Here is a 19238-nt window from a genome sequence, read left to right as displayed (position 1 = left end):
CTTTACACAAGGCTGATCAACTGGTTCTTATCTTGGCCGAACACCTGGGGTTGTTTAGGTGGAACCAGCATTCCAGAAAAGCTGCTGGATGCCACAGCCAGCATCTGCCCTGGATGACCTTTCCTCTTTTTGTGCCTTTAGCATCCCCCTCAGACCCTCCCTACTTCCTCTTACAGTGCATTCAAAACTAGGCGTTTTGCCTTTCATTAAAGAGGCCTTGACAAGACACCCATTTTGCTTGGCTTCGCTTTTCTTTCCGGCCCATTTCTCTTAACAGGCTCAGTCCTCCTTGCCCCCCTGAATAACTAGGTCCCTCGGGACAGGATACTAGAGATCAATATATAAAACCAGTTTTTTTTTTAATTTTTATTTTTTTGTTTTTAAAAGACAGAGTTTCTCTGTGTAGCCCTTGCTGTCCTGGAACTCACTCTGTAGATCAGGCTGCCCTCAAACTCAGAGATCTACCTGCCTCTCCCTCCCAAGTGCTGGGATTAAGGGCATATGCCACCACTGCCTGGCATAAAACCAGTTTTATTTATCACTATGATAAGTGAAAAAATTATAAACATTAATATTGGTAAGTTTTCACAGAATGGATGTACTTAAAGTACTCATTTAGACCCTCTTGAAATTATTTTTGAGTTCAGGATCACATGGGATATACTTTAAAAACTCAGAAATATCTTTTTATTCATGTTCCTTTTCAAAATGTTGTTGTAGCTCCTGATGAGGACCTTTTGTTCTTTACGATACGAACTGTGGTACCTACAATAATGCCAACTAGTACAACGGAGCCCACCACAGACAGCACAATAGTGGAAGTACTAACTCCAGAGTGTGGACTTTCATCAGGGATGGGCTCAGCCTGAGGGGTGAACAGTGCTACTTGTGCGATGTTGGACAGTCTTGAGTGCTGATTGCTTTTGTCGACACTTTCAATGGCAATGAATATGTAGGTTGCATTTTCTTCTGGGATATTTTCCAGTTTAAAGGCAAAGGTTTCCTTGGAGTTGGCTTCTTTTGGTTTAAGATTAGTCGTATCAACCAGAAGAGCATTATTAAAATTGTCTCTGAGGTCAATGATATTTTCGCTTGTTCTTATGATATACTGTTGAACTAAGAAAAATGTTACATGTGGGTTAGTTACTGTATCACACCATACTAAATGTCTTTTTAGTTGTCCTCACAAATATTTAGTCATGCAATGTATGATTACATCAAAATTCTTATTCATTTTCCTCTATAAGCTGAGTTCTGACTTTTAAAGACAACCATTCATGAAAAGCAAGACCTGTGTCATAAACCATAACACCTCAGATCCTCACATTCCTGCTTTGCTGAGGTGTCAGTCACCAGTGCTCTCCTCTGGCTGACTGTCTGCTCTTGCACCACCCTGGACATCTCTTACTTCGGGCAAACCCACAGGGTCCTTGTTCTTACCTGTTCCCACATCATAATCATCTCCTGGGGCCGTCCATGTCAGACTGATCTCTTCCCTGTCAAGTGTGGCCTGGAGATCTGTGATTTGACTTGGAGGGTACTGATCAGTCAATTGATTAGATGAAACATTGGATATCACAAAGGTGCCTCCAGATGCTGTCCTGCTGAAATTCTCCACGATTGGCTGAGTAGCCTCAGTCATTTCAGATCTGGGTGAGTTCCACTGAATTTCTCCTGCATTTAAAAATTCTCTAGTTACATCAGATGAAACTGTTTAGAACTCAGTCAGTCAGCTTCCTGACCCTCCTTGTCTTTCCTTTCTTTTATCTCTTTTCATTTCTATGGTTGCATTTTATGATGTGCTTCAATTATAAGCATTCCATTCGTGGGAAAATTCATCCTCCAAACATCTTACCAGGATGTTATCAGATCAAATTGGGCAGTCCCTTGCTTTGAACTGAAAACTGCACCAAATGAGGATGTTATGGAATTTGTTCCATGAATTAACAAAACAAAACAAAACAAAACAAAGCAAAACAAATGCAAATCAAACAGGCAGGCATGAAACCTAGGGTAGCCTCAATGTACTTCTGTAGCCAAGGATAACCTTGAAATCCTTATCCTTCTTCCTGTCTCTGTCCCCTAAATGCTGGGATCACAGTTGTGTGCCACCATGCCTCCCTAATATATGCCTTAAGAAAAGTTTTGCTTTATTTCTCAAGTTATTTCTGACTAGAAATGTGTCTGGGGAAACCAATGCTTGTTCTAACCTTAATACTTAGATGGCTTCCTTCCCTCCATGGCAAAAGTGCTAAGAAATAACTCTCTCATCTTATTCCATTGCTTAGCTCCCCATGCCTCTAGATAAGGAGTAAGGAAAGCAAAGTTTAAACATGGAAGCACATGTAACTCAGAGGACAGACTGCTCCACTGGCTGGCACTTCTGTTCGTAGCACAGTGGCCATTTCTTTTGTCCAGAGCTGAAAGGTGGACAGATTGTTGCTGACAGTCTACGGATGTTCCACACTAAAATACTTGGCTTATAGGTTTTCAGCATTTATTGATTTCCAGGCTTAGATTGGGTTAATGTAGAGACAATTGTATGAAGATCTCACTCTAGAAATGGGGGGGAGTTGTATTTTGAACTGTAAAATGTGTGTAGCCTCCACCCTATGAAATCATGGATATGAGTCACTGGGTTTCTGACACTCACCGTCCACTACCCAACCTGGTATGTACGCCGCTCTGCTTGACGGATGCCGCAGACTTCTCCTGGCAGAGTGTGTTCCTCCATCTGCACGGACTTTTAAGCTGTACCTGCCATTTTCTGAATAAGCTGTGAAGTACCTGGAGTAGACGCCATCATCCTTGAAAGCATCAGCCCCTTGTTAAAAGCATAAAGATATGAATGACAATCATTGTGACAGATGAGACATTGGTGTATGTTTTCACACACTCATGGTCTTAGAAGCATTGTCTGTTCCTGAGCTTACAATTTCACATTTGCATGGAGTACATCTCCATCAGTTTCTGCCCAAATAATATATTATTGAATCATGTACCCTCGACTTGCTTTGGTATGTATTTATCTAACAGGTTTATCCACACTGATAATTGCATATGTATCATAAATACTTTAATACTTTATCTCTCTGTACCAAACCAACTTATACAGCCGTCATAAGACTCTTCTTACCATTTATCTTTCAATTGATTGACTTTCAGTTCCTTACATTAATCTTCCTGTGTTATCTTCTGATATAAATGAGACCCTTCCTGTGGCTAATGTATTTTTATGTAAAACTTAATTATCATCACTCCTGATAGACCACAAAATTAACTTATTTTGCTTTATACTCAACAACTTCTGTTTCTTTCTTTTCTCTTCTCTGCTTTGTTTTGTTCTGTTTTGTTTTGTTTTTGTTCTCCCAATCACTTATCTTTGTAGTTCAAGACAAAAACACACTTTACTCTTGGAATAAATGTTTGGGACATCTCAGGAATGTGGTAGTTTAAGTCTGCTGTCACAATAGTGAGCATAGGGGGGTACCTGATAAGTTGAAAATGAGAGAACAACGTTCTTGTTCTTGCATCAGCCACATCTGTGTCCCTCTAAATGTCTGGGGCTTTTCAGACATGCAGATTTCCCAGAGTACCTAGAGAAGCACCTGACTCCTCTGTACACCAATGCATGCAGTGCTGGCCTCAGCTATTGGCAGTCTTCTTTTTCTTCTTTTCCAGTAAAGGAATTTTAAATTAGTTTGTTCCCCCTATCAACTAAATGCTCATTTGGTAATCTAGTAAAATATCCAGAAATGAAGCAAGGAGCATGAAGTTACATGTGGTGTAGACGGGCCTGGGTATCAGGGAGAGGTAGCTGTGGAATTATTGTTGCAATGAAAGAAAACATGGGATTTACTCTAAGAACATTCAGATGTATCTGAAGACCAGTTTGTAGACTCACATTGCAAAATGCACTGATGGGCATCTTTACTGGTCCAGATGTGGACCAGATTGGTTAATTTATTCTTTGACTTCCACACAAGGTTCTATTCACGGGAGAACATAGAGTGCAGGGAAAGGGTTTCTGCACCATCCCCCTACAGAGCAGCCATCACAGTTCTTAGCTTCCTGCCAGGCAGACCTGCACCTGATGCTGCAGTGCTCAGTCCCCCTCTCTGTCCTACCTGTAGCTTCTCCTGGGTCCCAGCTCCCAGAATTCTATTTGTGCTTTGTTCCAGCTGTGGGGAATCACTCTCATTCTTTCCCTTCAGCTTTCAGGGTCCCAGGTTCTGTTACCCTCTTCCACTGCAGCTTGTGCATCACCTGCTGTGATCACACATTTTTGGTGATGCTGTCCTAAGAAGCATGTACCTAGGAGGAATGCTTGTGTTCTCTGTCTTCTGAATGAGGCTGCCTTAGCTGGAGTCAGGCAATGCCTGTCAAGATTACAAATATTATTTTGTTAGTAGCTGACATAAACGGAATGGTTACCCTGTGCAGGACACTAGCTAAGCACTTAGGTGTTACCTGATTGATTGCATTTTCTGTTGGTCTTGCTGTTCCTTCCTAATCTGTGTTAACTCTTCATGTGGCCATCTTGTTGTACCCACTGCCTCAAGGACACATGGCACATTTGTAACTATAAATGCACAGGCTTATTCTTAAAAGTCTGTGATTTACCTGCACCGTTGTCCAGCAGGACCAGCTCTTCTGTCTTTCCACTGCCTGATTCTATGGTAGCTGTCACACGGGCTCCAATGATGGGTGTGTACCCTTGTAGAACTTCTGCATACACAATCATTGGACTGGGGTAACTGTTAGTGTCTGTGTTTACTTTAGCATTTACAGTGATTGGTGGCACAGAACTTGCTGCCCGAGAGGTTACTGTAATCGTTAGTATCTCTGAGTTCACTTTGGCTTCCAGGTTATAAGTCCAAACACCCACCTAGAATTTTCAATGAAACATGCAGCAAGCATTTAGAGTCAAATGACATGGCTTTTTGCCTTTCCATTATATGATTTAAAAAAAAAGAATAGAAGTAAAAAAAAAAAAAGAAATAGGGTTGAGTGGTATTAGGAAGGTCTTGATTCCTCAGGTACTAAAGCTGAGACAGTTAGACTGGGAGCCCAGCTAGTGTTCTGCATGATATTTGCATTTTGTGATATCTCAATTGGAAAATAATGTTTTAATAACTTTGCCTTTGGCCTTATTCTTTGGTCTCAGTGTCATATATTCCATGACTCTGGCAGGTAGAATGGGAGAAGATGGTATGCTAGGTCACTCTCCACATTTCTTCCTCCCTGTCCTCAGATGCCTTCCCTTTTCTATTAACCCACGGCTTCTTTCCCCCTTACCAGACACCACAGCTCTCAGGATCACACAGGCAAGGGAAGTACAAACATTTTGCTTTCATTTTGAAGATGGTAAAGTTATTGTACTCACATTTATGATGTGCTTAGAGTCTCTTTGGAAAAATATCTTTACGGGGACATTAAAATGCTAGTGGGTTACCTGAGCTATTCCTGGGATACGGAGATAGGCCGTTTTGGAAGCCATGTCTATTGTGAAATTCCTGATTTGTGTTCCTTTGGGATCCCTGAGATAAATGGCAGGGACTTGTTTACTCCAGGTAACGAGAAAAAATGTGTCCTTTCCCAAGGTGCTGTCAATTAGGACAGAATCATTCAGCCAGAAGCCATTGTCCAGTAAGGAACCCTTGTTTTCAAGCTGTTTAAATGTAAAACAAACAACAAATAATAAGAAAAGCAAAAACCTTAATGACTACTGAAGAAAATAGTTTTATTGATTTTTCTTCTCTAGATAATTCCCTATATTTCATCTGAAAACAGTCTTACATATGCTAAACTACCTTAGTTTTCTCTCTTCCCTCCCTCCCTCTCCACCAATAGATTTGTCATTATCCTGAAGGCTTCTTGGGATGTGACAGTTGCAAGGTTGGTAATGCAGACTCTGAAGAAAGGGCATGGTACAACAGGAGATTTAAAGTGGAAACATCAGTTGAGGAGTTGGGTCTGTGATCCTGCTATACTTCAGTAGTTTTCTGGAAAATGCTGCTGCTGACTGTTCGCTATAAAAGATGCTAAAACCCACAGCTAACTAGTGGAGAGAGAGAGAGAGAGAGAGAGAGAGAGAGAGAGAGAGAGAGAGAGAGACAGAGACACAGACAGAGAGACAGAGAGACAGAGAGACACGTGCTTTACTCGTCTCACTGATGACTGGAAAGATAATGCTTGGGGTGATTACAGCATTTTAACTGGAACAGAGTAAAGGCTCCCACAGTGAAGCACAGACAGGTCTGTAGCTGGACACAGCTCAGTGGTAGGAAGTTTGCCCAGTGTGTTAGAGGCTCTAGGTTCAGTCCCTAGGGAGGCATGAAAACCAACCAAGACAAACACGCTGCGGGAGATTACTAATGAGGAATCTTAAGTTTTCATGCAGGATTGAAAGTGAAGCTTTGGACATGGAGGCCATCCAAATGAGGGAAAACTGATATTGAAGGTAAAAATCCTGAGAAGAGAGAAAGGAAACTATAGTGTCTCTTCTGGGAGGAACCATAGAAGTGCTTTTCGCCTCTGTTGACAGTCTCTCAACGGATGTGGAGAACTTTTCAATGGGAATACCACTTTTTGTCTCTTTGTCAGCAAAATCTCAGAAAACAAGGTGACATTGGTCCCACCATGGCATTAGGAGAAATAGATATGGGGATCAGGTTTGCCTTTGTATTCCAGATGCCATCCCTAAGGCCAGCTTCTCTTCAACTCAGAGGACTGGACCATGCTTCTAACTGGCCTTTCTTTACCTCTGACATTTCTACCCATCATGCATATGAATACAGATCAACTTCGAATATTTGTGTTTTCTTTTTGTTTTCTCTCTATTTTAGAACTTACCATAAATATATCAGTTGAGAAAAACAGAATTTTAATTCTATTCCTACTCATTAAAAACCAAATGAAACCAAACCAATCCAAACCACACAAACCAACACCTAAAGTCTTCATTATCTCTACTCTTAGATGTTTCCTTTTTGGCTGGTTTTATGTACTTTGCCCTTACACCTTTCCTTGGTTATGGCAAAAGCAATCACAAAACCTCTAGGGACAGGTAAGCCTCTGGGTTTACCTGAAGTGACTTCTGGATGACATCATCATTTTCTGAAGCCAGGGCCCCAAAAGCATCAATGAGTCCATTGTTCTGGACTTCATCTGCAACAACCAGATACTTTCCACCTAAAATGTGAATGAATAGGCTACTTTGTTTTGTAGAACAAGAGTACTTACTGTTAGGATTCTGTCTAAGCTCCATCCCACACCTACCAGGTAGGTCTGGCCCACTATAAAAGGGGTTTTTTGCCCCTCCTCTCTCCCTTGCCTCTCTTTTCCTCTTGTTTTCTCTTGTTCTCCTTGGCTCTTCCCTTCCCTAGTCCCTTCTCCCCCCTCTCCATGTGGCCATGGCTGGCCTCTGCTTCTCTACTCTCTCCTTCTCTCTGCCTTTCTCTGCCTTTACTACCCTCTTAACTCCCCTCCCTATGTTTTAAATAAACTCTATTCTATGCTATACCGTAGTATGCAGCCCTTCCCCCACAAGCTTATAGAACATATTCTTATGCTGCCTTTCTCCTTCATGATCACAACACTTACCATACTTTAATGATTAACAAAATAACAGTTCAAAGTAAGTCAAAATTTCCATATGGATTAAATTAAATTGTCAGAAAGACTTTAAGGTCATCTTTGAAACATTAGTTTAGTTCAATTCATCACAATTGCAAAGCAAAAAGCACCTTATTATCATAGTATGATAACCTCAGTTGCATGAGGTATTTCATTTAGTTACATATGAGGTATGAAAGGGACTTGATTCTGTATATTTAAGTTCACAGACTTTTGTATAGGTTTTTAGGGGAATTATAAACTCTTATTTACATCATTTAGATTATTTTTCAGGGAAATAGATTAGTAGCTGAAAACTAGAAAGATGAAAGAATTGTCAAGGTATCTTGACAATGACTGGATATTGGGTAGAATATTTGTGACAGCAATAAATTGTAAAATGAACATAAAAGTGTTTGTAATGGAAGAAGTTTGTACAGTCAGCCACAGAAAACCTCATATATATATGATGGTGTGTGTGTGTGTGTATTTGATACCATGAAAACCAAACTAGAATAATAGTTGATACTTGTACTATTGGTTTTGTATACTCTACTGTGTTTGAGAGGCTACTAGAAGCATGTAATTAGTTTTCATCACATCTGTACATTAAAATAAGTTATCATAGTTAATGTTAAATAAGTTACCATAATTTGTATTTTCTCTTTGTTTTTCAGTCCTGGAAAGTACCAGACTTTGTTCAAGGCCTGTCTCGGGAGCCATTTGATTTCATATACCTCCTTTCCCCTCCTTCCTTGCTTCAACATTTTGGGAGCATGGAAGGCTTGTAAGTCTCAATTTAATTTTATTCTATACTCTTTCTGCTCTGAAAGACTGTGATCTATGTGTTTGGATTGACTGTTTTATGTGTCTTTTCCATTCAACTGGGAAAAAAATGTGATGAGAACAGAGGTTGAGTCTGCTTGACTCTGCTCTTCAATTCCCGGCCTGGCTCTTGCAAAACTGAGCTTAGAAGAAGCAGTTGAACATCAGCTCTACATTTATACACAACAATAGAAAGTCTGTAATGCGGAGATCATGTTTTACCTGTTAAAGTGCTCATGTTTATCACAGCTAAATCAGCCGATGGTCCCAAGGCAATGAAGTGAACTACGGCCCCGCTGTCTTTCACCTCGTCAATACAGTCTTTGGCTGTGTTGTCCTCCCCAGCACATGCTAGCATAATCTCAGTCCCATCTGTTTGGAATCCTCCATTTTTAAATACCTTCAAGCATAATTCAGAATACTGTTATCATACTAGATCAGCTATCCTGATGGAAAGTTAGCAAAAAGAAACTATAAAAAAGTATATGATAGAGATAATTTCTGTTTTAGAATCATAGAGTTTTTGCTCATTAATCTTTGAAGAAGATAAACAAGTTTTCTGTCTCCCTCTCAATACAGGGGATATTTGTTAAATTGAAAGATGAGTGGGATCATGAATTAGGAAAAAATTACATGGACTAAATGACATTTGACCCTGGAAAACACAGGCAAATAGACACTTATATGGAATGCATTGTCTTCCCCAGTTATCCTCTGACAAACCAGTCCGTTCATACAAAATCTGTCATACATACAACCAGGTGCAGTAAGCAAACACACCAGCACTAACAGGTAATGGACTCCAAATTAGAAAACCCTTAAATACTTAGATAACAGGGAGCTAATGCTCTAAGCATGTTGAAATTGCAGATGAGATGGAGTCTTGTTCATCCTATGCTGGCCTCAGATGGTCTAGCCAAAGATGAACTTTAAATTTTCATCCTTGAGCCTCAATTTCCCAAGTGCTAATATAGTATATATGTCAAAGCTATTTTTTTGTTTTTCCTGTGCATTTTGTTTAGAACCTTTTAAGATTAGTTATGCTAAAATTAGGAGGCAAGTAAGAACAGTAGAACTTTAGTTTGTCCTAAAAGCAAAACAAAGATCAAAATACATGTGCAGTGGGATTTTCACCTGAAATGCAGCCTTTATTCCAGAGCAGATGGACGTCCCTCCACTGGCACTTGTAGGTAAGGCTTGCAAAAGCTGGTTTCTCTCCATGTCACTGTTTATTTGGATCAGCTCACTTGCAATAGTGGCCAAGTGATTGAAGTGTACCATCCCTACCCAGGACCTATTTTCAATTATCTGGCTTAGAAAGTATTTTGCTGCTTGGTTCATTCGATTGAGACGATCAGAAGACTGAGTGAAAAAGGAAAAAAAAAGAAATGAGTGGTTTCCAACTGGAAGATGAGACAAGAATTGGACAACTATACAAACTGTGGAAGAATGCAATTATAATTTTAACTGGTAAATTATTAAGTGTGGTGGCTGGAGAGATGGCTCAGTGGTTAAGAGCACTGACTGCTCTTCCGAAGGTCCTGAGTTCAAATCCCAGCAACTATATGGTGGCTCACAACCATCCGTAACAAGATCTGACGCTCTCTTCTTGGGTGTCTGAAGACAGCTACAGTGTACTCACATAAAATAAATAAATAAATCTTTAAAAAAATTATTAAGTGTGGTTATGTGTAACATGGGGCACATGAAGAAGTTCATAACTTTCTACCTCAGGCTACTCCCAGTGGCTAAGTAACTAAGTTAAAGGTGGGGCTTGGGTTGAAGCTAAGCCAAACATTCACATCTTAGCACCACATTCACCCCATAATCACTCAGGTTAAGATAGACTCCTAACCCAGGTTTTGAGACCTCAACCAGTCTCTCTTTATCTCCAAACATGACTGAGCTGTATAGCTCAACAAGGAACCTGCCGAGAGGCCTGTTAACTCTGAGAGGCCTGCCCACCCTGCCCTTTCTACTTCTAGCTATCCCCCCTGCTTCTCTATCAGTTGGGCTGCTGCACTGGCTTTCTGGTAACTCACACGTAACCATGTCTCTCTTGACTAAATGAATGTCCAGGTCATACACTTCATAAATTTATTTCCTCATTTCTCTTAAGCATTTGATATGCAGGATTCATGGTTAAAAACTCTCTCTTTTCAGTATCTTGTTCTGACTAAAGGCTATAATTTTTCTGCGTCAAAAATGGACACCCCCAGTTTATCTCTTTTTAGATATGTTTCGCTACATATAATATTTTTTTATATCTTTCAGGTCATGATCTTAGGCAGTAATAGTATTTTATGACATACAATTTAAGAAGCCACATAAGAAGTGGTGTCTAGTGTGTGTTTTTGCTATTTGCTTATCCGTATTTCTATACTTAAAGCAGAAACAAAAGAATGAAAATGAGCCCCTGAACTCACAGCCATACTCCCAGACACATCGAGAACTAGGCACACAATTCTTTCACTGGTCCTCAGCAGGGAGAAGAAGGGTGGAGAGGGTGGCCCCTCCATGGGCGCACTGTTCTTAAAATCCTCAGAACTGCTGATTACTTTCCACGTGCTTCTGTAATCGCACTTCATATTATGTAGAGTTGGAGCCTCTCGATTATGGTTTTCTTCTTTACAGAATTCAGTCACCTACAAGTGTAGTAAAGTGCAAAAAATTACTATTTCATGTATTAAAAAAGGATCTGGAAAAGAAAGCAAAAGTATGTCCAGTGATAGAATGTAGAAGCAATTATGCTGGTCCAGCAAAGAGCCTGTAGTTGATACTTTGCTATGAATGTATGTAACAATAGTTATCAAAGAAAAAGTGGCTGTTGAGAGTCAGGGGAACAGGAGTGGTCTGAAGGAGGCTATCTTGGAGGGTTCAACTTTAATTAAAAACATATTTTTTAAATAATTAAAGGAGAATATGTATAATATTTAGCAAATATGCATGCTCAAGTAAAATACTAACATTAAAATAGACTTATAATTATAATACTTAATAATTATTTAGCTTTTAAATGACAATAGTGTTAATAATATATAACAGAGAATGAGTACTTACTGGGTATCTGTCAATGTTCATTGAAATCTACTTTAACATATGTAATCCTCATGTCATGCTTAACATCTATTATGTATTGGGTAGAATACTTGCCTAGCAATGTGTAGTTTCTTTCTTTTATTTCCATCATCATCATCATCATCATCATCTTCATCATCATCATCACCATCATTACATCATCATGATTATTTTAAAATTAATGATATTAGATAAATGCTTTGATTATAGATTCTGCACACAGTGACTAGTTTACTTACTGAATCGATACTTGGCATGAACATTATGGATGCCTTTTCTGATTGAACTTTATCAGGGAAGAATTGACAATCCTTTTCATATAACTTCGTGGTGGAGTCAGTTCTGCAGTTTCTGGTTATACAGCTGCCCCCTTGGCATGTCTGGATTCTATTCACACCCGTGATACCTATGGAGCACCTGCAAATATGGAAGTGAATCTAAGAGACAACTCAGTCATTCATTTGAACAGTGCTCCTGTTCCCTCTGAACTTTGTGGCGTGGTACTTCTTGTGTAGATGCCATGACCTTCCTGCACTGCTGGCAAAGGTCAAGAGGGCCAATCAAAGCAACCATTTGTTTCTCAAGAAACTGTAAAGAAATAAAAAACCCAAAGTATATCTTTAGTCACACACAGTGGGGCTCTCAGCTGGGATGAAAGCTGTGCGTGTGTCTTTCTCTTAGACATTCCCACAGCTGGCCTTGTACTAACTCTCTGCAGGCACCTGGACCTACAGAGAGATGACAGAACCTGTGGACCACTGATTCTTGCTGTACAGTGCAGTCTTCTTTTCCAGGAAGACATCCTCTGAACGGTGGCATCACATAACCACATGTGCTGTGACTATCTTTTCATCCAGAGGACAATGTGACTGGAATCAGAGAATGAGGGACTGCCAAGAAGGCAATGGGATGAAGGAGGATTGATGTGTGCTAGTCCATTGAGAGTCATAGCCAGCAGAGATCAGAGCAGACACACCAGGCTTTAGCCAGAATGCATCTCATTGGCTTGTAGTTCCAATCCAGTAAGCAAATTCTAAATGAGTTCTGGCATCTATGGGAGAGATATGTAAATAAAAAGCATCAAAAGACCAAACAAATGCTTGGCATTGAGGCTATGCATATTTTTACACAGACAGTCATTGTCTACAAGGAAGATGGTATAAAAGAGGCTTATGATACTGCATCTGTTATCTGCCTTGGGATAAAACATGGATGCTTTTCATTGGAAAGAACTATAGGGCAGTTAAAAGTGGGAGGTCATTTAAGGGTACTTAGGGGTCATGCCATGCCTTGTTGCTTCGATTCTCTTTGAGGAAGCGCTGTAGAATGGCTGGTCTTCATTGTACTCATCAAACACTCCCCAGCGAAGGTGGGCCCATTCGTGGACCAACACTTTTCCTGTAAGACATTTTTTCAAATACATAATCATAACTCAATTGGTAAATTTTATATCTGAAAAAATTCATGCGACTGAGATGGCTCAGTAGGTAAAAGTGCTTGCCACCAAATCCTGACAACCTGAGTTCAGTCCTTGATCCCCATGTGGTAAGGAGCAAGAACCTGACTCTCAAGTTGTCCTCTGCTCACCACACCACCCCTTCAGGGAGAGACATAGAGAGAAACAGTAATGGAGACAGAGAGGAACAGGCAGAGAGAGGAAGAGAGAGGAGAGAGGAGAATATAAAAAATATATAAAAGTTTATATTTTGTTTATAAAAAGGCTTTTGTATTAAATGGTATTCATTGCTGTGCAGAATATTAATTTTTTATTGCACAGCATGCTAAATTAAAGAAACATTACAGAGCATACGAGACAGTCACAGTAAACTAGAATTTGATTTTCAGTTCTTGGGGAGTTAAAGGTTTCACATATTAGTTTATGGCTTGCCAAGTACCAACCCCGTTAACAGCTTATTCAGATATACAGAACTCTGATGTATAGATGTTTAGAGGGTACAACTTTAGGGAAAAAACAGACTAAAAATGCTCCTGAAGGGGTTGATAATGAAGAAGGATTGAGATATGATATTGTAGATTACGTAGATTATATCAGCTTCTGTATCAAGAATTTGGTAAATTTAAAGAAAATGTAAATGGCTTGGAATCAGCATCATACAATAAGTCACTTATTTAATGTCACAAAGCTAACAGAGGGATCAAGATTTGGACTCAAGGATTTCTCTTCCAATCTGATCACTTGATAGATTATAGGGTTGTTTGTTGCAAACATGCAATGTTTAGCCAGATTCCCCACCTGAATCTCCATATTCATTTTGTTTTCTCCCCAGTACAAAATTAGGGGTGAGGTGGATGTATTCTGCTTTCTCTTCACACTGTGTGAACTGCCTGGTGTAGGGCTCATCTCTGCCCTCAAGGACAGGAGGTGCAACTTTAACATCAGCCTGGGAATGTTTAAAAAGATAGTTAACACTTGAAGAACAGAAAAGACAATAGTTAGACAAAGTCTGAATCAATAAATTTGTGGCAAAACCAGCAAGCACCAGAAAACTCTTTTTTGTTGTTAGAGAAAAATGGATACTTACATGCTTGTAACTCTCCTGTTTTGGCCTCCTGTACTGGGGACTATTGGTCCAACTCTCAGGAATTAATATAGATACATTTTTGAAGAAAAATCTTTTTTCTGTAGCTTCAAAAAGGTATGTAGATGCTTTGGTCACCATTTCCTATTATCAAAGAGAAACAGATATGTGAAAATGATCATGAGAGTGGAAAAATGTCTCAGGGTCTCTTCTCTGGAGTGTCTTGTTACCTTGACCACAAAAACAGCCTTCATCAAGATCATTCATCAGTAGTCTCCGTTCACGCTTCTAGCCTGACTTCTTTCTGTTAATCCAAAGCTCATTTCACTCTGCTCCTTCTGGGTCCTCTATCATCTTATCTCAAAAGACAGCTTGAGGCATGTACTTAGTGATTTCAATAATTGATTTATATAACTATATACTTGGAGCTTAGAGTCATTTATTTGGCTCTAATATTTGTGTGGACACTTTTTGGTTGGCATATGGAGTGTCTGAAGCCTGGTTGCCTTACCTGTAATAGACTAATGACACTCCTAACTTCAAGAAATGAACCAAAAAACAGCTCTAGCAGATGAAAGCTAAGGAGAATATCCCATAGGACCCTTTATCAGGATGGAGATTTCTTTCCATATTCCTGGAAGATGTGGGAAGTTTGGACACTTGCAGGGCAAGGTAATAGAACATTCCATAGCACATGTAAAAAATGATCATACAACTGTTACTTCAGTCAACATGAAAATACTCAATTTCTCCCAGTACCTTGAGTCCAAAGCTACTAAAATTTATTAGAGGATTTCTTTGTCTACAGCGTCACTCTCTAATAAAGAGAAACAGGAATGAAAAGCAATTAAGGTTTCTGGTTCCTTATAACCAGATCTCCCAGAGGGAAGTAAAATATAAACAAAAATAAAATAAAATAAAGTAAAATAATATAAAATAAAATAAAAGCAAAGTTATCTTCATTTCATGGGAGCCATCTGGGTGTCTACTGCTTTCTCTATCAGGACAGAACCCCCCCCCCCCATGCTTCCAGCTTTAGCGTAAGCCCACTGCTCCTGAAGGCCTCCATCTCTCACCCTGCTGCCCTCTGAGAGTCCAGCCCTCTGACTCACATGCATTGTAAAGAGTCAACAAACTGATTAGGGAATAGTCACAAGATTAGTCTGAGTGTCAGAGTCCAGAGAATGAGGGTCCAGCGCAGGAAGGCTGTGATGAACTCTAAAGAGGCTCGGAAGCCGTTTAGCACACACGGAAGGAGGATAAAATAATTTTCTCTCTCCCTGGATGCCTTTATTTTTTCCAAATGAGAGATATTTAGGCTTCCATGTTTTTTAGGAAGCGTACTCTCTGTACATATGAAATAATAGAGTGGGAGTGGTTCAAACTGAGTTATGAACTGGACCTGTATGCTTGCTGTGTACGACTGTGTAGGTTGTGTATTGTATATCTCCGAGGACTGCATTTTCTTGAGAGTCTCCATGTCTTTCTTAGACTGCAGCATGTTTGTAGGCCATGGAGAACTAGCTTTCAGGGACGCTTTCATCTTCAGGGATACCAAGGTGCCTAATACTATTCTCTCAAAGTTTTCTAACTAGAAGTCCTATGGTATTCCTTCTAAATTCCTCCCCAGAATTCCTATAATGTTTTATATATTTTTTAAAGAAAACCTGAACTATCAGTGTATGCAAAAGTGTTCAAGTTTCAAACTCAAAAGGATCCTGAACACAAAATACAAAGGAAACTTGAAAATGGAAAATATCAGGCCATCAATTATAAGAGTTTTCCAAGATCATTGTGTATAAGTGGATGATTGCAAGTCACAAAATTGTTTGATGATAGAAGGCTTTGTAAACGGCTGAGTGTCAAAAACCCACTAAATGGTAGACATGTTGGCAAAGGATTGAATTTCTAATTGTAATGTTCAGTAGAAGACTATGCTGAGAATTCTTTATGTCTCAAAAAATAATCTTATCTAATATCCATTTTCTGAATTCAAAAAAATTTGAAACCAATCATTTATTCCTGAACACCAACACTCTATCATTCGGAGTCTGCTCTTCATATTCTGACGGAAAAACATTTTTTGTTTTTTAGAGGTCAAAGGACACCAGGTAGCATCACCTCTGGGCTGCTGGGTGGTTTAGAGAATGTGTGACGAGTAGAAGCCAATGGAAATCACCAGCATAGTTCAGGTCATGCCCAGTAGGGAGCTCAGCAATGCGCATTAGGCCCAGTGGGGATGACCCCAAACCAAGTAGTGGAAGTGGTGGATGCTGCCCCTGAGGACATGCAACATGACCATGAAGCAGAAATACCAGTCTTTACATGGAATGTTGGAGTTGGAAGAGACTTTGGTGAACTGAAGCCCTAGGTTTAGTGAGGGGGCCTCTTTCTCTGTTGCAACCACTGGGTGGATTCCCATCCTCCACTTGCTGATCACCTCTAACTTTTATCCAAGTACACATTTTACCTCTCCCCAAGAATTTAGATTTCTGTCTCTTCTATCTGGATGTCAAAAAGCACCTCAATTTGAAACCACCTTGATTCCTCCTCCCCAGGTACAGCTCTTTCTTATAGTTTCCCTTCCCAGCTGACAACAGTTCTCTATAAGTAGTTAAACCAGAGTTGTAAAGTTTGTCTTGCCTCTTAACTCTTGCTCTCTACCTTCACCTTTCTCAAGTGTAAATCAACAAGAGTGTTGTCTTTGATACTTTCCAATATGTTCAGCATCACTTGAATCACTGACACCTCTTTGTCTCAGACAGCACCCCTATCCATACCCACAGCCTGGCTCCTTCTGCACCCCTATGCTACATTCATACAGTGATGTGACATGAGGGAGCCTTCTGTGGTTTCAGGTAGTCAGAGTGGTCCTGGAAGAGGCACCACAGGGTACACATCCTCCTCTTTCATGGCGTCTCATCACTCAGAGGGAAAGTAAAGATGCGCTCTCCAGTGGACTGGGCTCTGCCCCTGTGCAGGAGCCTCTCCCAGCTTCAGTGTAAGGCAGGCATCCTTCCTCCATCTCAGTCACTGTTTCCTTGATTACACAGATGCTATTACCCACACAATGGTGTCTGCTCACATGTCACATCATGAGTGGGGGCTTCTCTGAGGGTTTCCCTGTAGGAATAATTGGCTTACACTCTTTCCTATCACAGCTGTACTCTGCTCTGTCTCACTCTCCTGAGGCAGCATTCTCCACAGTAACCTACTAACATGAAATCTACTCTCCTACTCACTGTGTTATTACTGATGACTCTGAAAAAGAAGGCATACCTGTAATTCCTTTTCTTTCTTTTTCTTTTTATACATCAGTTTCTTCTTTCTTTCTTTCTTTCTTTCTTTCTTTCTTTCTTTCTTCCTTCCTTCCTTCCTTCCTTCCTTCCTTCCTTCCTTCCTTCCTTCCTTCCTTCCTTCCTTTCTTTCTTTCTTTCTTTCTTTCTTTCTTTCTTTCTTTCTTTCTTTCTTTCTTTCTTTCTTTCTTTCTTTCTTTTCTTTATTTCTATTTATTTATTTATTTATTTATTTATTTATTTTTATTAGCTATGTTCTTTATTTACATTTAAAATTATTTCCCCTTTCCTGGATCACTCCTCCCCAAAAGTCCCATAAGCCCTCTTCCCTCTCCATGTTCCCCAATCAACCCCTTCCCTCTTCCCTGTCCTGCTGCATTGAACCTTTCAAGGTCCAGGGGCCTCTTCTTTCTTCTTCTTTGGCATAATTTGATATGTGAATTGTGTCTTGGGTATTCAGAGCTTCTGGGCTAATATCTGTTATCTGTGAGTGCATACCATGTATGTTCTTTTGTGATTGGGTCACCTCACTCAGGATGACATTCTCTAGTTCCACCACTTGCCTAATAATTTCATGAATTCATTGTTTTTAATAGCTAGTAGTATTTCATAGTGTAAATATACCACATTTTCTGTATCCATTCCTCTGTTGAGGGACATCTGGGTTCTTTCCAGCTTCTGGCTATTATAAATAGGGCTGCTATGAACATGTATGAGCATGTGTCCTTATGCAAATCAATACAACCCTGAGATTTCCTCACACCAGTCAGAATGGCTAAGATAAAATAACTCATGAGAAAACAGGTGCTGGCGAAGATGTGGAGAAAGAGGAACACTCCTCCACTGCTGGTGGGGTTGCAAGCTGGTACAACCGCTCTGGAAATCAGTCTGGCGGTTCCTCAGAAAACTGGGCATGATATTACCAGAGGACCCGTTATACCACTCCTGGGCATATACCCAAAGAATTCCTCAGCATGTAATAAGGACACATGCTTGTTTTTCTTTTAATTTACTTTTCTTTCCTCAAAGGTATCATAAGCATACATGATATGCATACACAATAAGTAAATAAATTACAAAAAGAGAAAGAGAATCCAACTTCTAAATGACAGACAAGGAAGCTGAAGATCAGAGAGGCTCTCTGCATCATCTTTGATCTTATGGTGTGAAGGTAGCATCTCTTCTAGAACCTCTAGAACCTTCATTTGCAATGTCTTAGAACCTTCATCTCACTCTATGCCTTCCAAAAAGTGTCTGCTCTCTTTTTAAACTTCTCAAAGCATTCAGAGGTTTCCATAGTAATTCTTACCATCATTATTAACCTTTTCATTCTTCATAACTCAAATAGGAGAAAGCCAGATTTTCTTACCTTTATGTGTTCAATTATTGTTACATCTTCTGGCACAGCAGGATCAATGGCAATGATGATGTCTTCATACCCATTCTCATTCAGTCTTACCAAGGAAGTGTCTGACCCCTGAAGGAGGTGCAGGAGGAGGAGGAGGAAAACAAACCCCCTGGAGAACCCCATCATTCTGGCCTGGTCTCCCAGAGGCCTTTCTTTCCCCGTGTCCCTCGCCAGGTCTTTATATTCTCCTCAAATCACCTGTTAACTTATAGAGTGATGGTGACTGTGCAAAGGTCAATGTTCATGCACAGAAAGCACACTACCAGGTTATATAAGAGCTTTTGTTTGGGAATGGTTAAAGTGATCAGAAAATTGTAAAATACATTGCACCCTCTCTTTTTGAGGCATAATAGATTGCTTCTCGTTTTCACTTAATTTTCTAAGCACACACACACAGATTTTGTGATTTGTATAGAATAGGGTCATAAAATCAAATCACAATAAATTGAATAGCCACTCTAAAGTTCTGCCTCC

The 19238-nt window shown here is 39.9% G+C and overlaps 1 protein-coding gene across 1 annotated transcript; it reads right to left on the bottom strand.

Moving 5' to 3' along the window:
- Positions 1-703: 703 nt before the first annotated feature.
- On the bottom strand, positions 704-18890 carry LOC127682065 (calcium-activated chloride channel regulator 4A-like). The gene is made up of 14 exons (XM_052178483.1): positions 18726-18890; positions 14064-14204; positions 13775-13922; positions 12810-12918; positions 11760-11937; positions 10869-11087; positions 9577-9804; positions 8665-8842; positions 7088-7194; positions 5456-5671; positions 4624-4888; positions 2654-2824; positions 1441-1674; positions 704-1116 (listed from the first exon to the last, which is right to left on the bottom strand). Exons 1-14 carry the CDS (start codon positions 18888-18890, stop codon positions 704-706), a joined length of 2772 nt encoding a protein of 923 aa, XP_052034443.1.
- Between the last annotated feature and the right edge of the window lie 348 nt (positions 18891-19238).

This window comes from Apodemus sylvaticus, chromosome 4, assembly GCF_947179515.1.
Source record: "Apodemus sylvaticus chromosome 4, mApoSyl1.1, whole genome shotgun sequence".
NCBI classification, from domain to species: Eukaryota; Metazoa; Chordata; class Mammalia; order Rodentia; family Muridae; genus Apodemus; species Apodemus sylvaticus.
This window is presented reverse-complemented; position numbering and strand designations above follow the sequence as displayed.

What these genes read in the sequence shown, in the direction of transcription:
- LOC127682065 (XM_052178483.1), bottom strand. Translation starts at nt 18,890, where the DNA reads ATGATGGGGTTCTCCAGGGGGTTTGTTTTCCTCCTCCTCCTCCTGCAC. An exon ending in AACAGGAGAGTTACAAGCAT is followed by an intron (nt 13,923 to 14,063) that starts GTAAGTATCCAT and finishes AAACATTCCCAG; the next exon opens with GCTGATGTTAAAGTTGCACC. An exon ending in TCATGCCAAGTATCGATTCA is followed by an intron (nt 11,088 to 11,759) that starts GTAAGTAAACTA and finishes CTACACTTGTAG; the next exon opens with GTGACTGAATTCTGTAAAGA.